A 22,477-nucleotide genomic window follows, 5' to 3' on the forward strand; every position below is an offset into this window, starting at 1 on the left:
AACAATAGGGAAAATAGGGTTTTCAGAAAGAGGCCTGTGTTTCAGTGCAGGAAAACACCCCAGCATCATTATATAGTGGCTGATAGAGGGGAAAAAATGCAAAACATATATATATATAAATATTTTTTAAATTTAGGCTTAATGTTCCCTACAATGCCTTTAAAGAGCTGGAGAGACAGGGAGACATCTGTTACTGACAAAACACTCTATAGCAATGATTACTATCAGAATATAGTATTTTAACCTTTTAACAAAATACTTTTTGTTTTAACCAAAAAATATCACTTACCCTACCTTTAAGTTGTATTTTCGGTTAATTGCCCAGCCCTAGTACAGGGTTAGGAACAGCCACACAGGAAAGCTACAACAGTAAATGTGCATGTTGTGTTTTCTCTTCACAAAGAGAAAACTGACATCCCTGTCAGTAAACGAGGCACGTGTACGTTATTTCAGTTAAACACGAATGACCATTGATTGCAATGCTATTGCGTTCAGTTTGGATGTGTGACTACAGATTATCTGCGCAAGCATGACACAGAATCTGAGATCACAAACCCCCCAGAAGCAGAGCATAAGATGCAGAGTTATGCATCAACATAGAACCCTTCAAAGGCATAAGTTAATATACAGATTAACACACAATCCACAGAACCAAACATTTAAATATTGAGCCCTTTAAAGACATAAGTTAAGATACACAGATATAACATCATACCGTCCACAGAATCATACACTAACTTAGATGGCAGAGGAGGAGGCTGGGGAGGTGGAAGGAGTTTGATAACAAACAGCAGCAGGAACAGCCGTGAACAATGCTGAACATGAAGAGTCAACAGTGTACCCATTTTGGGCAGGAACCCCTATTTGTAACTATACCTTTCAGGACGGGAACCCCTTTTGGGGTTCTTGTTGCTATGTACAGTACTATATACATATACATGCTTTGTCATTTTTTAATACATATTTGAAGTTTTTCAGAAAACTTAGGTCAGGATTTAGAAGGCGTTTTTAGAATCAGCCACAGGTCTAAATGGATTTAAAAGCCATTAGATTGAGTTCTGACATTGTCCATGTCAGAATTGTCAATCAGCGTGGTTTCTTGAATCATATCTAGAACTCAGTACTGCAGTGTCAACCAACACAAACCTGCATGGTGCAATAGTTTATTTATGCATAAGAAAGAGAGAAAGGAGCACATCTGTTTGGAAAAGTAAAAATCCCTAACAAGGTGCTCTTTGGTACAAACGGTTGACAAAATTAAATGTCAAAAAAGGAAAGAGACCAAGGAATTTAAAATAATTAAAAAGTCTTTAATAGTATGGCTAATGCATGTGAAGAATAAAAAATACACCCACGTGTTTTTCATTCTTGCCATGCATTAGCCATCCTATACATTTTTGCACTGTCTCTTCCCTTTTTTGCCGGCTTATTATGCATGTTATCTTTTTTCTTCCGTTCTTACAGTGCCCATTTGCTAATTTAACAAATGGCTAATACCAGTAAGTAGGGGTGCAACCCTTAATCGTACTAATTGGTTTGGTTGTAAAATAATCGATTAAAATTAAATAATTGAATTAAAACTATGAAATAGGCCTGGACCGCTGGCATAGTGGTCCAGGCACCTAGGCTCAGTGTAGCCTGACAGCGCGTCGTGGGTTCGAGTCCTGATCCTGACGGCCTTTGCTGCATGTCACTCCCCATTTCCTGCCAGCCTACTGTCCTATTGAAGAAAGGCATAAAAAGCCCCCAAAAAACAAAAAGAGAATGTAATGTCCAGAAAATAGACAATCTACAAGTTCACAACACGCTATAAGCTTGTAGGTGGCTATTTTCGCTTTTTTTTGTGCAGCACCGTTGTACGACTCAAGTATAAAAAGTGGTTAATGAGACTAATCATTTAGTTGATCATTACAAATTGTCAATTTGTTGATTGATAATTAACTGTACAACTAATGTTAACTAATAAGCCTTATACATTATACATTATAATTCCCCTCTATAATTAAAATAACAAATTAAAAACACCTTAAATATTTTATTTATTTTGGAAATGGTTCCTTTTTTTAATCAAGGGGGACAACACCTGTCGCAAGTTGATGATGTCATTTGTCCATGTGTGGTCCAGCCCTATGGAATGCATGTGCTAATAAAAACTACTAGTATTTAAAATATTGTTTTGAATCTCATATTAACCTTTGAAGTATTACGTTGGTTTTTAGTTTGCACATGCGTTCCATACATTCCATAGGGCTGGGCCGCACATGGACAAATGACATCATCAACTTTCGACAGGCATTGTCCCCCTTGAGTAAAAGATGACCTATTTCCAAAATAAATAACATATTTAAGGTATTAAGACTTAGTCTTATTAGCACATAAAATAAAACACAAATTCAACTTCACGTAGTGCTGGGCAAGATCCTTTAGTCCATAACAGATTTACACTGACCCTAAAATGGACCGCTGTTGCTTTCAATCAAATCACAATCAAATGTTATTCAATCTTGAATAGTGAAACAATACTTTATAGCGGTCAACCAGTAATCCGTTTTTGATATTTACGTTCAAGTCATTCTACTTATACATCAGGATCATTAATCAACATTTCCCATAATCCAGAAAGCCTTTCATCTGTTCATTGGTGATCAGGAATATCACACAATAGTTAAAATAGGTATTACATTTTGTAAGTTGATCCATTTCCACCTAACTCAGATTGTAAAAGGATTTTAAAGACCAAAGTGTTGACTATTAAACCATGTAATGGGCCAACCTCAGTTATTTTTTGTTTAGATGTCAACTCCATAAGATGACATATCTGACGGAGTTGACATCTGACGCAGTTGACAAAAGGTTATATATATATATTTTCATTAAACATTTTTTCGACATTAATCAGAGTTCTCTTAATGCTAATAGAATTACACTTTTTAAACCATAATTTGTATTTAGTTTGAATTTAGAACTATTAGAAGGACTTACGAAGTTGAAATTGAATGGTTAAGACACATCTGATAGCAATATTATTAATGCATTTATCAAAAAAATAGAAGGCTGGCCTGGGCCGCAGTGTGGCGGTCCAGGCACCCTAGGCTGCAATGCCAGCCTGACAGCGTGTCGCGGGTTCGACTTCCGACGACCTTTGCTGCGTGTCACCCCCCATCTCTCTCCCCATTTCCTGTCAGACTACTGTAATCTATCAATAAAGGCAAAAAGCCAAAACAAAATAAAAAATAGAAGGCTTGCAATAGCTTCAGCAGCTTGCCTGCCTTTTTTTTTTAAACCAAGGTGTGAGACAGGGTACCTTAGGATATAGCTAAGCCTATTTATGCCTAATTGTCTCCGCCAGGCCGAAGGCATGGCGAGAGAGTATGTTTTACCCCCCGTCTGTCCGTCCGTGTGTGTGTGTCCGTCCGTCCGTGTGTCCGTCTGTGAACAGCTAATCTCCGACGCCGTTGGCCCGCTCGCTCCGAAACTGTGCACACACACTCCATGGTTGCCAATTCAGAACCTCTGCCCCAAGTTTTTCACATAGCCCTTTTATAGCGCCACCAGGAGGCCGATTTTTGCAAAACCCATTTACTCCTACAGATTTTATCCAAACGTCATGCAAATCGGCACACATTATCTCTATAGTCATGTGATCAACACGGATCTGTCCGATTTTCCATATTCCATCCTCATTGGCTAAGGTTGGCTTCCAAAGTTTGCAGGATTGGTCCATTTTGAACAAAATGCCTCAAATCATGAACGCAGCTTGTGATTTCCGTGAAATTTCACACGCACATTCCCACTAGGCCGAGGAAGAAATGGCACCCTTTTCACATTGGCCTGTTATAGCGCCACCAGCAGGTCTAATCTTAGCAAAACACATTTTTGGAACAAAAGCCTCAAATCATGAATGCAGTGTCTGATTGCCGTGAAAAGCCTAAGAATAAATGACACCCCTTTCGCATTGGCCTATTATAGCGCCACCAAGAGGCCACAATAACGTACCTGACCTGGCGGAGACCTGTGCCTGCGCTTTTTCTAGTTAAATCATGTTTTTGTAGAAATCTGACGGGGTTGACAAAGATCTTGGACACAACTTTTAAGGGCCAACATAGGAATCATATCGTATCGGCTGATGTTGGCCTTAAAATGCAATATCGGTATCGAACCGATATCAAAATAATATATCGGTTTAAACGATAATTTATATCCTAATAATTATGTTATGTTAATATTATATTATATATTAAAAAACAAAGCCTGAAAAAGCCTTTTGTGATGATGAAGGCTGCAGATTCTATCAGTGTTTTCTGGGGAAGCTTTAAAAAGGGTTTAATTTTTAAAAGGATCCCTGGCTAATAAGACTAATATTAATACATTATAATTGTCTATAACTAAAATATAAAATTAAAAACACCTTAATTTTATTTATTTATTTTAGAAACGGTTAATCTTTCACTCAATACGGACAATGCCCGTCGCAAGTTGATGATGTCATTTGCCCATGTCTGGTCTAGCCCATGGAATATATGGAATCCATGTGCAAAAAAAAAACATATTTAAAATATTGATTAGAGGCTCATATTAACCTTAGGAAGTATTACGTTTTTCTTTTTTTGCACAAGCATTCCAAAAATTCCATAGGACCACACATGGACAAATGACATCATCAACTTGCGACGGGCATTGTCCCTATAGAGCACCGAGGTCTGATGTAATTTACACATCCTAGGTTTGTCTACCTGGTTCGCGGTTTTCCACCCCCATTCTGAATCCCCATAGACGTATTTAATATCGCGTCAAATAAGAACTGTGTTCCAAAAATAAACAAATGACCCCGGCGGTTTTACTCTTATGGATATGAAGCATCAACTGACGGTGAGAAAACGATAATGTTACTTCCGCCGAATTAGTTACATTTTCGCCAGAAACAGACTGTATCAAATATAAGTGACTGACTATCATACAGAACCTCCTCCCTGACAATATCGCCGAGACAGTTTGTTTATTTTTGGACCACAATTCTTATATGAGACGATTCTATGATGACCCAATGTTATTCTCCATAGCAAAATTACTTTACGAACCTGGGGATGAACGAGTGACGTCAGGACTTCTCTACTCTATAGAGTGAATGATAAACTGTTTCCAAAATAAATACAATATTTAATGTGTTTTAAAAAATATATTTTAGTTTTAGAGTGCAATTATAATGTATTAAGGCATATTTGGCTTATTAGCCAGGTATCCTTTTAAATAAAAATACTACGGCCCGGACTGCTAGCGTAGTGGTCCGGGCACCTAGGCTCCAAAGTAGCTTGACAGCGCATTGCGAGTTCGAGTCCCGTTCCCGACAATCTTTGCTGCAGGTCTCTCCCCATCTCTCTCTCCCTGTTTCAGTTGTCTGTCTCTACTGTATGACTATGAATACAAATAAAAAAGAAAGCCCAAAAAGTGTGTGTGTGTGTGTGTGTGTGTGTGTGTGTGTGTGTGTGTGTGTGTGTGTGTGTGTGTGTGTGTGTGTATATATATATATATATATATATATATATATATATATATATATATATATATATATATATATATATATATATATATATATATGCCTACCGTATTTTGATATATATTTTTTTATATTATTATTATTATTAATATTTATATATTATATATAATATATATATATATATGTTGTTGTTTTTTTAATATATATACACCGTATTTATATACTAGCCTGTGTATTTATTTTACAGATTTAAATTCAACGTCCTGTATGAATCCAGATCAGTGCACATCATCACTGCAGTGATTATTATAGTGATCAGCTGGATTCATTCATCACATCTCAGGACCACTTGGTGTCTTGCATATTATGACGTAACTTTTTTTTTTTTTTTTTTTTTAGTACAACGAGAGACCGACCGAGGATACATTTTCTCTTCTCATGGTTTATTTCTCGTGAGCGTTTTCAAGCGCCGCCGTAGAGAGTCACCAGGGGGCACATGTACTCGCACACACACACATGCGCGCGCGCACTGACACACACAAACACACACACGTACGTACGTACGTACACACACAACACTGACACATACACAATAATGCATCGGAGGACCTCGCTCCTCCAGCGGGGATTATTCTTGTGAATGCAACGCTGGGTCCGCTGTGCTCTCTCTCTCTCTGCTCCGCCGCGCTCTGCTCTGCTCTGCTCTGACGCCTCGGTCGGTGTGTCGGTTATAGGATCGGAGAGACTGGGTGATGAAGACTGAGATGAAGACGATCCTGTGGATTTATCGTTAAAAAAGAAGAACAAGAAAGAAGAAAAGGCTGCATGTCCAGCAGCGTCGGGACGGACCCTCATCATCATCACCCTCCTCATCCTCCTCATATTGTGTATATTATTGTTTCAGGACGGGCGGTGAGGCAGCCTGCTGCCTGCCCGTGGTGGCCCCTCTCCGTCTCCGTCCGATCCTAGTTTTTTTAGTTCATGAACATGGCGACCGTGTATTGCATCTGCAGATTACCTTACGACGTAACGCAGTTCATGATCGAGTGCGACGCCTGCAAGGACTGGTTCCACGGCAGGTGAGTGGGGTTCTGGTGGGCTCGGGTGGGCTTTGCGTCGTAATAACGCCGTTATATCGCCCGTATTAACAGGCTGTTTGACAGCTTTGTTGCTCCATTAGGAGACCGAGGCCGCCTGAAGAAGAAGAAGGCGGAGTTTATAGCCTAACACACAGAGCTGGCTGAGGGCTTGTGTGTATGAGGACGATTTATCTTAAAACAAGATTTCACCCCTTTTATTATTATTATTATTATTATTATTATGAAAATACTGCCTTATTATCGCAGAGCGATCGGATCGCACGCCCGGTGCGATCATCGATCGGAACGTATTGTGGTGGAGAGAGTGTGTTGGATCATTGGATCATTGTTGTGAACGGGACGGATCGCTACAATGTAGCAACGATCTGTCTGACAAGAGACATCATGTCCACAGAGACTGCATTTGATGCGTCCGATCGTGTTATAGCCCAACATATGTTGCGTTTGGTTCCGTTTATTTACAACCACAACGTTCCAAGAACACTTAAAAATATCATAGCCAGTACCGATCCAATGTGTTGGGAGCGGGGCCAGCTGTGTAGCTTAGCTGCCAGCAGCTATGGCTGACAATAGCCCCATGTTCGATATCCATATAGCTGTGAGGATAAAGCATACTTTAGTGGATATAGTTTTATGTTTCACGTTGGTTTCATTGTGTTGAATACATCTACCGTGGGGACAGTCGCGTCACCCATGCATAGCCTAGCCATCTATCACCCCCATGAGCTCCGACACAATCTATGTTATTATATTAGCTTTATGATTATAATTATGATCGCGTTACTCCAGGGTCATTATTATTAGCCTGTCATTACAGTGTGATATCAAGTGTTGATCGTCTCAAACGGATCATTGTTGAACTTAGATGCTTCATACACACAAGCATTTCCGACCATTGAACGGTATTTACGCGCCTGAACATTAACCCTTCGCTGTTCCCCCATGTACACTATAAGATTGTTCATTTAACTACGAGATTGCAGCCTATACACAATACACATATGTACATTTCTATGCTTAAAAGTTCAATAAAAAACCTGATGCTTGTAGCTGTGTAACAAAACCGCAGAATCAGCCAAAGAGTGAGGGAGCTTATTTAAATTACATTATTACTGTATTAGTTACTGTTTTAAAACATGAGTTGCCTCTTAACTAAACTGCAGGATGTGGTCTCTAAAAAGTGTGATTTATTTGTCCAAAATGGCATTATAGCTGTCAATGTTATGATGATGATGATGATAATAATATTATTAATGGTGAAATAAATATAGTATTAATTTGTAAAAATAAGTATCGCAGATGTTCAAAGCCATTCTAAAATTGTTAATCTAAAACCGTAAATAAACAACAAAAATGTATTTCTGCGTTTATGTAGGCCTAACTCAGAGAACTTGCTGTACAGTATATAGGCTACTGTACATGTGGAACAATACTCCAGGGCAGTGATTCACCAACTTTTTAAATTTGAAGGACCCCCAGTTTGATATGCATTTGGCCACCAACCCCGATTTGATGTGATTTTCATACATGTCTGGATCGTAGAATCCTCAGTATAAATGCAACTCTTGAGAGCGTATACAGATGGAACCAAATGGACCCGTATGGGTCCATTTGGTTCCATCTGTATACACTCTCAAGAGTTACAGACCTGCACGGGGTCCATTTGGTTCCTAACTATCATCAATCATTTAACTATAGGGACCCCCTGGAACCCCCTCAAGGACCCCTGGTGGTCCCCGGACCCCACTTTGAGAAACGCCGCTGTAGGGTCTATAATAGATCTACCCATGTCTGATATGATGTGAATATGTAGAGGCTTTCAAGTCATGCGTCAAAATCCCGTCCAGAACCAGTGTGCTTAGATTTAGTGAGGTGTGAAAGTGAGTTGAGTTTTAAATGGGTGTAGTTCAAGGTACTGTAAGTGATTTCATTTTTTTGTTTTTAATTAAGTCTTAAATAGCTCTATTATATTCTCATAGTAACCATTGCTAGAGTGTTTGTACAGTTCTTTTAACAGGGGTCTCCCCTGTCTCTCCAGCTCTTTAGTAAACGGATCAGTGCTCTGCTCTCCCATCATCTCCTCTCAAACGTGTTGTAAACTTTACATCCTCCTTCATGTAGTGTAGTGTACTGTACACAGATGCACTAAAGATGACTGATCTGTCCAGGACAGTATGTGTGTAAATCACTGATTCTTAATCTTTTTTTTTTTTTAATTCCAAGGACCCCCAGTTTGATAGGCATTAGGCCACGCACCCCCATTTGATACAACTTTTTTGGAACCCATTAAGACCGGGAAAGCATCTGTGTCATTTTGGATTTCTTTGGCTATTCAAAAAATAGCAGATATACAAGCTTGTAGCGAGGAACCCATAGATCTGCTATTTTTGAAAAATCGTGAAAATCTGTGCAAATCTTTGAATATATGTATATATGTTTAAAGCGAACATTTTTAACCCCGATCTGTGCTTCTGGGGGTCCCTGGAACAACTATTTTGAGATGGGGGTCCTTGAGATGGAAAAGTTGGAGCACCGCTAATATACTGTAGCAACATACGTTTTTTCAAAAAACTGTTAGGATTTAGAAGACATTTGTAGAATATACTATATTCAAAGATTTGCACACATTTTCACGATTTCTTTTTTCAAAAATCAAAGCAGATCTACAAGCTCATAGCACGGCACTTGGTGCCGCGCTATGAGCTTGTATATCTGCTATTTTTGAAAAGCCAAAGAAAATGACACAGATGCGTTCCCGGTCTTAATGGTTTAAATCTCAGGGGACCCCAAACTACACTGTCCAATGTTAATTTAACTAAGAGAGTGTGTACAAATGGCACCAGGTCCATTTGGTTCCATTGTGTGCACTCATGTTACAGACCCGTAATGGTCCATTTGGTCCCACGTTGACAAGCATAGTGTTGTGAATATGGTGTCAGCTCCATTGTGTGGTTTAGACTAGAGTGTGAGTGTATGATGATGCTAGTGTCAGCATAGTCTGAATGTTCTCAATGGGTTTATGGTTTATTACCACTGTCTCTCCCCCACCCCCACCACCATGCTGTTTCCTTTATACTACTAAGAAGGAAAGGGAGGGGATTTGAACCTGCCCCTTTGGTTTTATATCAAACCGTTACAGCTCCGGGGGGAAAAGAGGATTGGAAAATGTTACCGCAACAATATCCGGTGTAGCCTTGTTTTATTTTGCTTTTATTTATTTTAGTCAGCTGCTGATGGCACTATGACAACACACTGACTCAAATCAATTTACATTTTTGCTCTTAACCAGAGTGACTTAAAATCAGCAAGGTAAACACATGCCTCAAATGCAGAGAGACAGTATAGTGCCTCAGTAAACTATACGATCACACAGTAATCAAACACTGAACTAAGACTGCATTGCAATTAATGTAGACAGCTGATTTAGATCACAATCAGTTTTATTTGTCACACCACAGGTGTACATGGGTAAAGAAGTGGGTGGAATTTCTTTATCTTTTACGTGCACACTCCATCATTTTGTCGTTTTCCCTGAGAAGAGAAGGGGTAGAGTGAGAGAGAGCAGGAGGGAAATAGACAGAAAGCAGGTTAAAATGAACAAATAAAGACATATGGTGATAGTGTATGTGATAGCATGTACATGATGTTTAGAACGTTGGCATCATATGCAGGTTTGTACATGTTATTTTATGTGCATGCTATTTAGAAACGTTAGCATCATATGGAGGCGTGTACATTTTATTTAGTGTGCATACTATTTAGAAACATTAGCATCATATGCAGGTGTGTACACGTTGTTTTAGAAACATTAGCATCATATGCAGGTGTGTACACGTTGTTTTAGAAACATTCGCATCATGTGCAGGTGTGCACAATATGTTGTTTAACAAACATTAGCACCATGATGGGGGTGTGCACAATATGTTGTTTTACAAACATTAGCTTCAAATGCAGGTGTACATGTTGTTTTAGAAACATTAGCATCATATGCAGGTGTGTGCATAAGGCGCTGCCATGAGGCTAAAGAAGTAGCAGCAGTTACAGTGATTCCTCTTGATTCTTAAGGTGCTGTTTCAAAGACTAGTTTGTGATTGAGATTGGTGTGACGTTATAAATTAAAGTGTTTATTCTTGCTGATTTTGAGCCTTAGATGAAAGTTAGTCGTGCTTGTAAATACAGATTGGACTGTGTGATGTTGCTAATTCTTCAGTGGAGGGACTACAGGAGCATGGCAGGAGCCTGAATCTATGAAAAAAAGGGGAGAAAAAAACAAAACGATTTCAAGTTTTAGGTAAATTAGGGTAGCATTTCTTTAGACCACTGGTTCTCAACTTGGGGTCCTTGAGGGGATTCCAGTGGGACCACAGCTAAATGATTGATAGTTAGGAACCAAATGGACCCTATGGGTCTGTGACTCTTCCGTGTATACTCAGCCATGAGAATGTACCATTTGTACACTATCAGAGAATTAAAGGGGTATATCTCTTTAAAACACACCTGGGGTCCTTTTAACGTCCACTCTGGCGTTTGTGTGCACCCCAGACAGTTTTTAAGTAGCTTGAGTCAATATTTAGATATTTGATATTCATTTTATCAGACACGCCCCCCTCCTATATTTACCCATTGTAACTTTAATCTCCATTTTAACCATGTTAGACATATTGAAAACACAATTTGAAGTTTAATGGGTTTATATAGGAGGGGGGCGTGACTGATAAAATGTATATCAAATATCTAAATATTGAATCAAGCAACTTCAAAACTGTCTGGGATGCACGCAAAAGCCCAAGTAAATGTTAAAATTACCCCAGAAGTGTTTAAAGTGAAATACCCCTTTAACACTGAGGATTTTACATTGTAGATTAGGGTCCCAGAGATGAAAGAAAGAAGATTAAATCATATCAAATGGGGGGTCCGTGCCTTCATTCATATAAAACTGGGGCGTCCTTGAAATGAAGAGGGGTGCTAATCAGGGCTTTATAAATCCATGAACAGAGTGCAGTAGTTTGTGCCGGGTCTCTCCGCGGCGGAACGTTTGGGGAAAGGGAATTCCCTCTGCTGGCCCTTTCATTAGCGTCATTGTCCTTTACAAGTAAAGACAGCATAATAGTAGCTCATGTTTCCTTTGCATTGTAACGGTGTCATTGCAGTGAACACGCTGCATTGCATGCATGGCCCCAGTGTGTGATTAACCATGACCCCCCTTCTCTCTTTCGTCCAGCACACAGTTTGTGTTCAAATCATTACGTCATGCAGCTCTGCCACACGTTGCAGAGCTGCACCAAATCAAACTCATTGTTTACTTTTACCTTTATTGTTCTCATTTTTATATCAGGTCGGGATACCAGTGGTGGAAAAAAACGTATTCAAATGTTTTACTTCAGTAAAAGTATCAATACTGCAATGTCTGCAGTATTGTCCGGAGTTCTACATTTATTCGAGTAAAAGTACAGAAGTATTGGTATAAAAATGTAGTTAAGGTACCAAAATTAAAAGTACTACAATGTTTGAAAATAGCAGATCTACAAGCTTGCAACGCGTCGCGATGCGACGCGTTGCGAGCTTGTAGATCGGCTATTTTCAAATAGCCTATATATGAAATGGGGCTAAAGTGGTAAATGGATGTTTTATAATGAATACTTTATATCCACAAAGTAACTAGTAACTAAAGTTTTCAAATAATTGTAGTGGAGTAAAAGTACAATATTTGCCTCAGAGATGTAGTGGAGTAGAAGTAAAAGCACTGAAAATTGGAAATACTCCAGTAAAGTAAAAATACCTCAAAATTGTACTTAAGTACAGTACTTGAGTAAATGTACTTAGTTGCTTTAGACCACTGCGGGATACCAACAACTTCCAATCGGGACTCGAGAGAACCCCACAAAGATGATTTATCAGCTTCAGTTTTACTTTCATAGCAGTTCCACTTCCAATTTTGTCTGCTCATTTGTTTTGTTTCATTACTTCCGTTTTCACTTGTTGAAAGTGAAACTGGAATCATCACTTCCAGTTTCACTTGTTTATCCAATATATTACTTAAGTACAGTATCTGAGTAAATGTACTTAGTTAATATCCATCACTGCATAGTTGTCATACATCATGTGGCCCCCTGTTATGTTTGCTGATAGAGAGACGTTGCGTGGGAACTGTGTAAACCTGTACAAACTATAAATCCATATACTATAAGCTGTACTGTAAAGCTGTATATATGAGCTATAAACCCATATACTATAAGCTATTGTAAACCTGTATATATACTGTACGTATATATAAACTATAAAGCCATATACTATAAGCTATACTGTAAACCTGTATATATCTCTGCTGTCTGGCAGGAACCAGCTAACTACAAAATGTTAAAAAAGAAATTGTTGAGAAAAAAATGGAGTTAGGAGGTTTTGTTCATCACTGATAAGAACAGCTGAATGGACCTCCAAGCTCATAATGAGGTTGGAGGTCAAAAGGGGGTGGAGCCTGGAGTCAGCAAAACCAGCTAACTCCGGTGGACTTCGCTGGTTTAACAGAAAATTTGAGGTTCCAATGGAGTTAGCTGGTTTTGTCAGAAGTGCTTTTTAATGCTTTTCATTGGCTCACATTTTTTTTTACCAACACACAGATGTAAAGGGTGTTCAATGGCCCTGATTTATGGAAACAAATGTAAATGCGTCAAAATGGAGTTAATTGGTTTCTGCCGGACAGCAACGAATTATACAACTATAAAGCCATATACTATAAGCTATACCGTAACCTTCCCTGTGTGATCAGGAAGTATTTATAGGACAGCATTCATCTTCTAGGATGAGAAGGAGAGATGCTCCGCTGACACCTTGACCAAACGTTTTACGCAACTGAGCATTATTTTCTTAACGATTATTCCATCGATACATTTTTCGATTTATAAAGTAAAATGTATTTAAAAAATGATTAACCATCCGCCACCCGCAGAAGAGAAGATTTGTGTTAAAAAAAATCAAAATGATTCAAACTGATTCAAAACACTTTCAAGATTTTTCTAAAATGTTCAAAAATAGCAGATGTTCAAGCTCGCTCTGTGAGCTTGTATATCAGCTATTTTTGAATAGCCAACGCTAAAATCAAAAAATGACACAGATGCTTTCGTTTTAATACGATTTTTGCCTAACGTTTTGCCTATAACATCATGCCTCAAATAGGGATCGATTCCAAACCGATTATTTTATCAAATTGTCAATCAGTTTCTAGAATGGATTAACTGTTGCACCGCGAAAATGTTTTATGTGTTCCTCCAACATGTGCTATTATTGTTAGGAGTGTTTGCCATAGTGAATCATGGTGTAGGTTAGCTGAAGGTCTCCTGTACAGATGTGATAGATGGCCTGCTCTGCTCTCATATGCATTAAATGTAATTAAGGCCAGCAGCTGAACACGTGCTCTGTTACAATGTCTCTTATGGCCTCTAGGAAGGTGTTTGGAAGATGCCAGTTGGTCCCCAAGTTGTGGGAATTTATTGCAGATCTAGAGCGTCCAAGAGACACAAAAAGAAATTAAGAAAGAAATATGTTTGTTTACCAGTAAAACACCTGTTTACCGTCTGGTTGTAATCAATGATGGTCTAAGACAAGTAATCGGCCCCAGTACGCGAGTCAAATATTCCTCAATTACAAGTGAAAGTAAAAAAAGAAGTATTGAAAAGTACATGCTTAAAAAAATACTTCAGGCTGTGACCCTCAAAAAATAATCCTATTTGAACTGGGGAGTTCAAAGTATTCAAAAGTGAAAATGACAGTTTAAAGTAAATTTTAATATCAATGCATTGTTAGGCTGTAGGGCAGTAGAAAGTGGGGTTCCAGGCCAGGGACCCCTGGGGGTCCTTGAGGGGGTTACAGGGGATCATAGCTAAATGACTGATAAATACATACAATGACCCATACTTTCCCTCTATACCAGCAGTTCAGCAACTGGAGCAGTGTGGTGGTGTTTACCTGCAGAAACACATTGCCCTCTCACTGTATTTTGCTGTTTACACTGTTTGTTTTGGTAAGAAAGTAGATAGGTCGACGTGGCTTATAGTCGGCATCAGCCGAGAACGTGGGAGTTTATTCCTGTCACAATGCGATAGAACCCTGGGAGATGGATTGCTGAGGTGGAGCGCCACACCTACCATCAGCTCCCAGTACTTACCGCACGGCTTGCCACGCCCCAAGCCGCGCTACGCTGAGTTGGCGGTGCCAGGGAATCGAACCCATGACCTTATGGTCCAAAGGCGAGAGCTCTACTGACTGAGCTACCTGTTTTGGTAGAAAGGCCAAAATCATGCCCATCTACCAAAGCAAACAGTGAAAACTCCAAAATACAGCGAGAGAGAGCATTGTGTTTCTGCAGGTTAACACCACTGACCACACTGCTACAGTGGCTGATAATAACAGCTGGTATCGAGGGAAATGATGGGTAAAACAATTAATTTATTGTTTTCTTATGTAAACACAGGGAAAAGTTACATAATAGCCTGCTATATACTTGGTATCGTTCAAACACAGTGGCCTTGTTGTTAGAGTGTCCTCCCTGAGAGTTTAAGGTTGTGGTTCAATCCCCGGCCAGGGTTATACCAAATGGTACTGTACCTAATGCCTCCCTGCTTGTCTTGTGCATCGTTGGTTCTCAAAGTGGGGTCCGGGGACCCCAGGGGTCCTTGAGGGAGTTCCAGGGGGTCCCCAGCTAAATTATAGATAGTTAGGAACTAAATTCACCCTTGTGGGTCTGTAACTCAGAGAGTGTACAAATGGAACCAAATGGAATGAAATTAAAATGGTTGAAAATCACTGCTAGAACAGTACAAATCTTCTCTTATGGGGGTCCTGGGCATATCTTTTCAAATGGGGGTCCGCGGGCTAATAAGTGTCAATTCGGGGGTCCTTGACATGGAAAAAGTTTGAGAACCACACTGTTGTACATCATGTGACATCCTAGCGTTTTGTCCAGGGGTTGTACTTGTAGGCTATACATCAAGCTACTGTACACTACAGAAGCAGGAGTTAGGCTCCTGACCTAAGGGCTACATGCATGGCTATACTTAGTTGTGCGCCAATTGTCGCGTGCTGACAATTGGAGATCTACATCTACAAGCTCACAACACGTCGCATTGTGAGCTTGTAGCTCGGCTTTTTTCATTTAATCCAATCGGGAGAGAGAACCGCACAAAAGATAATTTGTCAGCTTCACTTTTATCGCGTTGCAGTTATAGATATGGTTATAGACAGTGGTGGAAGAAGTACTCAGATATTTTACTTAGGTAAAAATAGCAATACCACAATATAAAAATACTCTGTTACAAGTAAAAGGCCTGTTAAAAATGTTATTTGAGTAAAAGTACAAAAGTATTTGCATCAAAATATACTAAGTACCAAAAGTAAAAGTACTAAAATGTTTGAAAATAGCAGAACTACAAGCTGGGGGTCCCCGCTTGTGAGCTTGTAGATCGGCTATTTTCAAATAGCCAAGGTATAAAATAGGGCTAAAGAGGTTAATGTATGTTTTATAATGTAATAATGTATATCTGCAAAGTAACTAGTAACTAAAGTTTTAAAATAATTGTAGTGGAATATTTGCCTCTGAGATGTAGTGGAGTAAAAGTACTGAAAATTGGAAATACGCCAGTAAAGTAAAAGTACCTCGGGATTGGAACTCGAACACGCGACGCGCTGTCAGGCTACATTGGAGCCTAGGTGGCCGGACCTCTACGCCAGCAGTCCAGGCCACATGTTCTTGTCTGCAACCATACATACATTAACCACTTTCAACGTGGTGTCCCTATTTTGGACATGTCATTATATGCCAATATGCTCAAATTATTTATTAATTTATCTATGTATTTGTTTTGCAAAAATAGCCGCAATGTGTCACAATAAAACACTTTATGAGCTTGTAGATTTTTGCTATTTTAGAATTAGGGCTTAAATGGACACCTTTTTGGGTCCCCCCGCTGAGAAGCACTATTAGTGCTTCTCAACTAGCATTCTAATTCAATATGAACAGTACAGTTCATATTGAATTAGAATGCTAGTATCTACAGTGTGTGTACACTGCTTTGGGTTCAGTATGGTGAACATGAGCAGGCTGGACACCGCCCTCTGTTTTATTTTGACAGTGGAGGCCGTGGCGTGCGTGCGTGCTTGAGTGCGTGCACCCGCGTGCGTGTGTGCGCACGTGTGTGTGTGTGTGTGTGTGTGTGGGTGTGTGTGGAATGGAGTGGAACCAAAAGAAAACACACAGAGCTCCCTGCCTGGGGGGAACTCCCAGGACAGTGCGTTTGGTCGGAGCGCCCCCAAGTGGAAAGAATGTGCGTGTGGCTGTGGCAGCTCTATGTCAGACAGCATGGAGGTCTGGCCTGTTGACTTTCTTGACTATTGTTGTTCTTAACAGGGCAAGCCCATCACTTTAGCACAAAACAAAACAGTCAATCAATGCTTATTCCAGTCCTGTGAGTAACTACAGCATGTACTTTGCACACCCCTGTGAGTTAATCATGTCTACAGTCAGGACTTCATTTTGTGTTAGTGTTTCTGTTAGCAGTAAATACATCACATTTCTCTAGATCATTGGTTCTTCTCGCCCCCGTTTAATTTCAAGAACCCCAATTTGCTATGCATTAGACCAGGGGTCTTCAATGTTTTCAGGCCAAGGACCCCTTAACCGAGAGAGAGATTAAGCAGTATACAATTGTGTTGCATATAAAATGAATAATTCATATTATCTTCTATTCATTTGGATTCATGGTAGTGTATTTTCAGACATTTAACCACTTAAACCCTCAATACTTTTTTCCCTCTACACCAAATCTCCTGGCCAAAAATAGCAGATCTACAAGCTCACAGCCTATTTTCGGCAAATGTCCCCCCACAATAGGGAATGCTAGGATTCAATGTAAAAACAAAATGAAACAACAACAACAGAAAAGTTCCTATATCAGACAAATATTTGGCAGCCCCCCTATAGTAACTCAGAAGACCCCCTAGGCCGGGGTCCCGCACCCCCTGTTGAAGACCCCTTACATATGACCATGGCTTGGATGCGGCAAGTCGTGTGTTAAGTACTGTACTGGGAGCTGATGGTAGGTGTTGGAATAGACTGATACCGACAACAAGCCTCTCCAACCTACTTACTGGGGCTAATGCTAATATATAAATATTGAGTGTGCACAAGTGAATGCATGCTGCCAGTCATATTTGTATTATGTGTTTGTATTTAACCACTTAAAAACCCTATATGGTTGACCAGAGTCCCTAGCGTCTTTTCTATTATCATTTTGTTGTGGGTAAAGCTCTTGCAGAAAATAGCCGATCGACAAGCTCACAACGCGTTGCGTTGCAACGCGTTGTGAGCTTGCCGACCTGCTATTTTCTGCGGATGCTGAGGTTTAAGTGGTTTAACTGTTGTGATAGGAGGCTGTTGATGTGGCTCACGCTCTGGTCTCACCTCATTCCTCCACATTTCCTCTACATGTATTCTTAGTCAAATAAAAATGCCATTGTATTTATTTCTTGTAATTTCAGCTGTGTTGGTGTGGATGAGGATGATGCTCCGGACATTGATATCTATCACTGTCCTAACTGTGAGAAGGCCCATGGAAAGTCCACAAGTGAGTGTATGTCACCCAAAGAGTGTGTGTGCGTGTGTGTGTGTGTGTGTGTGTGTGCGCGTGCGTGTGTGTGTGGTATGAATGCACACATCCTTATCATATGTTGTGTGTGTGTGGGGTCAACGGTACACTAGCATCTTTTGTTCTTCGGTTTTCATCATCAGTGAAAAAGAAGAAGAATTGGAACAAGCATGACACGGGGCAAAGCACAGACATCAAAGCTGTTCAGAATGGAAGTCAGGTGTTCATAAAGGAGCTGCGCAGCCGGACGTTTCCCAGGTAAGAGAGTCTGGTGGCTCGTTTTGACTGCAAAAGGTTAACCCAGAAGTTCATATCATTTCATTTCAATTGTTTATTTATTTCGAACATATGAAAAATATAAATGAGAAAAAGACAAAGGAAATAAAAGTAAACAATTAGATAAAAAACAGCGTCAAAGTTATTTTAACATCATCCTTAAATTATATTCCATGTTCGAAAAAGGAGTAGGAAGAAGTATTGTGAAAACTAATAATCAGGTTACCTTCCAGAACCTGAAATATTCCATAATCCTTGAAATCCTTGAAGTTTCTGTCATGGTTTTATTGTTTACCTCAGTGGTTCTCAACCTGTGGGTCAGGATCCCCAGGTGGGTCCCCACATGACTTTAGGGGGTCCCCAGATGACAATTTAAGTACTTATTAAAAATAAAGGAAAAAAGACCATTACTGCATCAAGAGTAATCAACAATCTGTACAAAACAAACATTGGCCAAATTGTCAAATAATAATAAGAAAGAGGCAAACATTGTGAAAATAGCTGAAAATGTAATGACTCAACTCCTACAATTCCAAGTGCTTATCAGGGTGGATGGGGGGTCCCCAAAAAGGATGGTTTTTGGGGGTCACAGCCTGAAAAGGTTGAGAACCACTGGTTCACTTTTCCATTAGAACCACAACCATCCCATAAAAATAAAAAGATGAAAACTATTTTCTGTGTTTTAGAAACATTTTGAAAGTATGAGTTCTGTGTTCCCTCTATAACCCATGGTTAGTATAGAGTACCAATTCCTGAGCAGGGCCCAAAGAACCTTATCTGAAACAGAGCCATAGTTTGTGGAAACAAATCCAGAATCTTGGAAAAACAAGAGCTATATGATGTTGAACCCAGTGACCTGCAGCACCTTTCATTTCTCTGCCAACACTACTGCTCTGTACTTCATCAAACGTCCCACAAGAGGGCACCATAGCACTGCTTGTCTATGTCCTCTGCAAGGCTGATTGAACACTGTCAAATTCTGTAATTTAATACATTTAATTTAATGAACAATGACGAATGAAAGATGATATTCTTATTTTACGTGTGTGGATCAACAGTGTAAAGGTCCTTTACACTGTTACTTTTAAAATGAACCTAGCATCTGCTTAAACAACATGCTAAACAACATCTAAATAACATTCTCATTTGTGATCAAGAAAAAACTAGAACACCAGAACAAATTACCAAGATATATTTGTATGGTAAGCTAGCATCGATGGAAAAGACAGGTGACAAGAAGGGATACAAGCAGGGGTGTGTTAATGTCAAAATGCGCCCTAGGCAACGGACAGTTTTCGGGCCCCCCCCCCAGCGCACATGCGTGCAAATTTTGCGGTTATTTCGCGGATTGTGGCCGTTTTTGGGGGTTTCTTTGTTACTTTATTTCGGTTTTAGGGTTAGGGTTAGGTTAGGCTTATGTTATTTAAAAAACAAACAAAAAAAAAACGTTTTTTAATTTTTTTATGGGTGCATTTCCCCCCCCCCCCCCCGACAAGACATAGGCATGTGCCTACATTGCCTGTGCTTAAACACGGCCCTGGATACAAGGAGAGTGAAGTGCTTAGGGGGTGAAGTGGAGTCTGAAGAGGTGTGTCTTCAGGCACTAGTGGAATGAGTGAAGTCCCTTAGCTTAGTGCGTACTGTAGTAATGTCCGCAGAACACAGACACTCCCCACACCTTTCGTCTCCCCATTCGAACTTCACAGGAGCATAAAAGGCGGGCCCTGAGTCTGCACTTATGACTGCAATTGGGAGTTTATTCCACAATTTGGGAGCCAGGAGGGAGAATAGTCTAGGATGTGTGGAGCGTCGTTGTCCAGTAGGGCTGTGAATCGTCTGCTATTGCATGATTCGATTCGATTTCGATTCTTGGGGTCACAATTCGATTCAAAATCAAATTCTCAAAAAAATATTCCCAATCAGTTTAATCCAAATTACTATATTGTTTTCATCTGGACTTTAACAACCAAGTGTACTCTAGTTATTTCCGACAGCTCAAACAAAAAAATATATAATACCAGAGAGGGTTGTGTAATTTCTTTTTGGCTTTGATGGAATCTTAGATTAGGTGTCGTCCTATTTGATGCAGAAACGCAACATAATTGCTTTGATGCAAGTAACATTAACAAGTGTAAACGAGCATCAGCTGGACAGTGACACGCACACCTTAGCTGTGCTGAACTGAAAGTGACTGGAGTTAGTTTTAAAAAAGCCCTTGAATATGACTGAAGACATGATAATGTTTACTGTGATTATGGTAAGCTTGCATTTCATATCACAAACTCCATAGAGTAAAAACTCCTGTAACTTTAACCAGCAAAAAAAAATTGTTGATAATAAGAATCGCGATTCTTACATGAATCGATTTTTTTCCAACACCCTTATTGTCCAGGGTGTTTTAGGGAAGTGAGAGAAGTCTAGCATTGACATACTTTGGTTGTGTTCCAGTTCCGATGACGTGGTGGTGAAGTTGAGCGGCAGCCAGCTGTCCATGGATTACCTGGAAGAGAACGGCTTCAACGAACCCATCATGGTTCTGAAGAAAGACGGCCTGGGCCTGTCCATGCCGGCCTCCACCTTCTACATCAGCGACGTGGAGAACTACGTTGGTATGTGTTTCTTTTTTTTTTCCAGTTGTCACTACAGTACAGTGGTGTAAAGTAACTAAGTACATTTACTCAAGTACTGTACTTTACTTTTTACTTTACTGGAATATTTTTGATTTTCAATACTTTTACTTCTATTCCACTACATCTCAGAGGGAAATATTGTACTTTAGTTACTAGTTAATTTGCAGATATAAATCATTATATTATGAAACATACATTAACCACTTTAGCCCTATTTTATACCTAGGCTATTTGAAAATAGCCGATCTACAAGCTCACAGCGCGTCGCGGTGCGACGCGTTGTGAGCTTGTAGATCGGCTATTTTCAAATATTTTACTACTTTAGGTCTTTTACTTAAGTAAAATATCTGAGTACTTCTTCCACCACTGCTACAGTATGCATTTTTACATACAGTATATACACACACACACACTATGAAGGGCCGTAATATGAATGTCGTAGGAATCAGGATATCGAACTTGAACCCTAGCGTCCCTATTCTGAGGTGAACCTTTGGCCAAAACAGCCAATGTAAGCTGTAGATCGGCTGTGTTTGGCGAATATTCCTGGTGTAGAGGGAAAACATTAGTAGGGCCTAGAATAGAGCCCTGGGAGTATAACAGAACTCATGTGAAAACCCAAAACAACAAGCGAACTGATGAGGATGAATGTGAATGTAGAGGGTAAGGTTGGTACTGAAAAGGGTTATTACATATTAGGTGTGTGACAACACAACTAATATGTTGTCCTCTGCTTCACTACACACTCATTTAAATCAAACATGACTCCTGTCTCAAGGTGCGTTCCCGCAGAGCGATCAAATATTTGTACAAGTGGTGCAATTACTTATAAAGTCAATACAAAGAAATATATGAAATATCTATATATTTATTTTATAATGGAAGCAGGCCTGGAATTTCGTCATTTTAGTCTTAAAGCCATCTTGTCCTTTGGTGTTGTCATGTATTAGGGCCCAATGGCCAAATGCCAGGGCAGGAAGGCCATCAAATAAAACAAGATATTAGTCCATTGAAAGAATTAATTGAATTTAAGGGTTCAGGATGATTTTAAATGTAATATGTAGACTATCTGCAGGGAAATGAATAATGGTATTTACAATCTGATCTATGCTCAGCCCTCCACCAATCAAAGTTACTGGATTTTTTTTTTTTAAAGATGGGGGGTTCAGAATTCAGAATCTCAACAAAAGACACTGGTGTCTACATGACAAGAAAGAGACACTGGTGTCTACATGACAAGAAAGAGAGAGGAGAAAGTGGTACAGTCAGCTGGAGCATTAAGTAACTGAGGGGCAACGACGGCCATGGCCTTCGTGGCTTCCCTGAAATTCCTTCCCTGAA

The 22,477-nt window shown here is 39.7% G+C and overlaps 1 protein-coding gene across 3 annotated transcripts in view; it reads left to right on the forward strand.

The window, feature by feature from the left end:
• The first annotated feature begins 5,988 nt into the window (after window positions 1–5,988).
• phf2 (PHD finger protein 2) overlaps window positions 5,989–22,477 on the forward strand; it is a 49,899-nt gene continuing 33,410 nt past the window's right edge. For 2 of the 3 annotated variants that reach the window (XM_084062225.1, XM_084062227.1), the window contains exons 1-4: window positions 5,989–6,573; window positions 18,124–18,215; window positions 18,374–18,488; window positions 20,955–21,115. In XM_084062225.1, coding sequence (XP_083918351.1) covers window positions 6,476–6,573; window positions 18,124–18,215; window positions 18,374–18,488; window positions 20,955–21,115 — 466 coding nt within the window. In that variant the 5' untranslated portion in view covers window positions 5,989–6,475. The remainder of the gene's footprint in view (window positions 6,574–18,123; window positions 18,216–18,373; window positions 18,489–20,954; window positions 21,116–22,477) is intronic. The other variant, XM_084062226.1, reaches the window with a different exon arrangement.

This window comes from Gymnoscopelus microlampas (genome assembly GCF_963454915.1).
Source record: "Gymnoscopelus microlampas genome assembly, chromosome: 7".
In the NCBI taxonomy this organism is placed as follows: domain Eukaryota; kingdom Metazoa; phylum Chordata; class Actinopteri; order Myctophiformes; family Myctophidae; genus Gymnoscopelus; species Gymnoscopelus microlampas.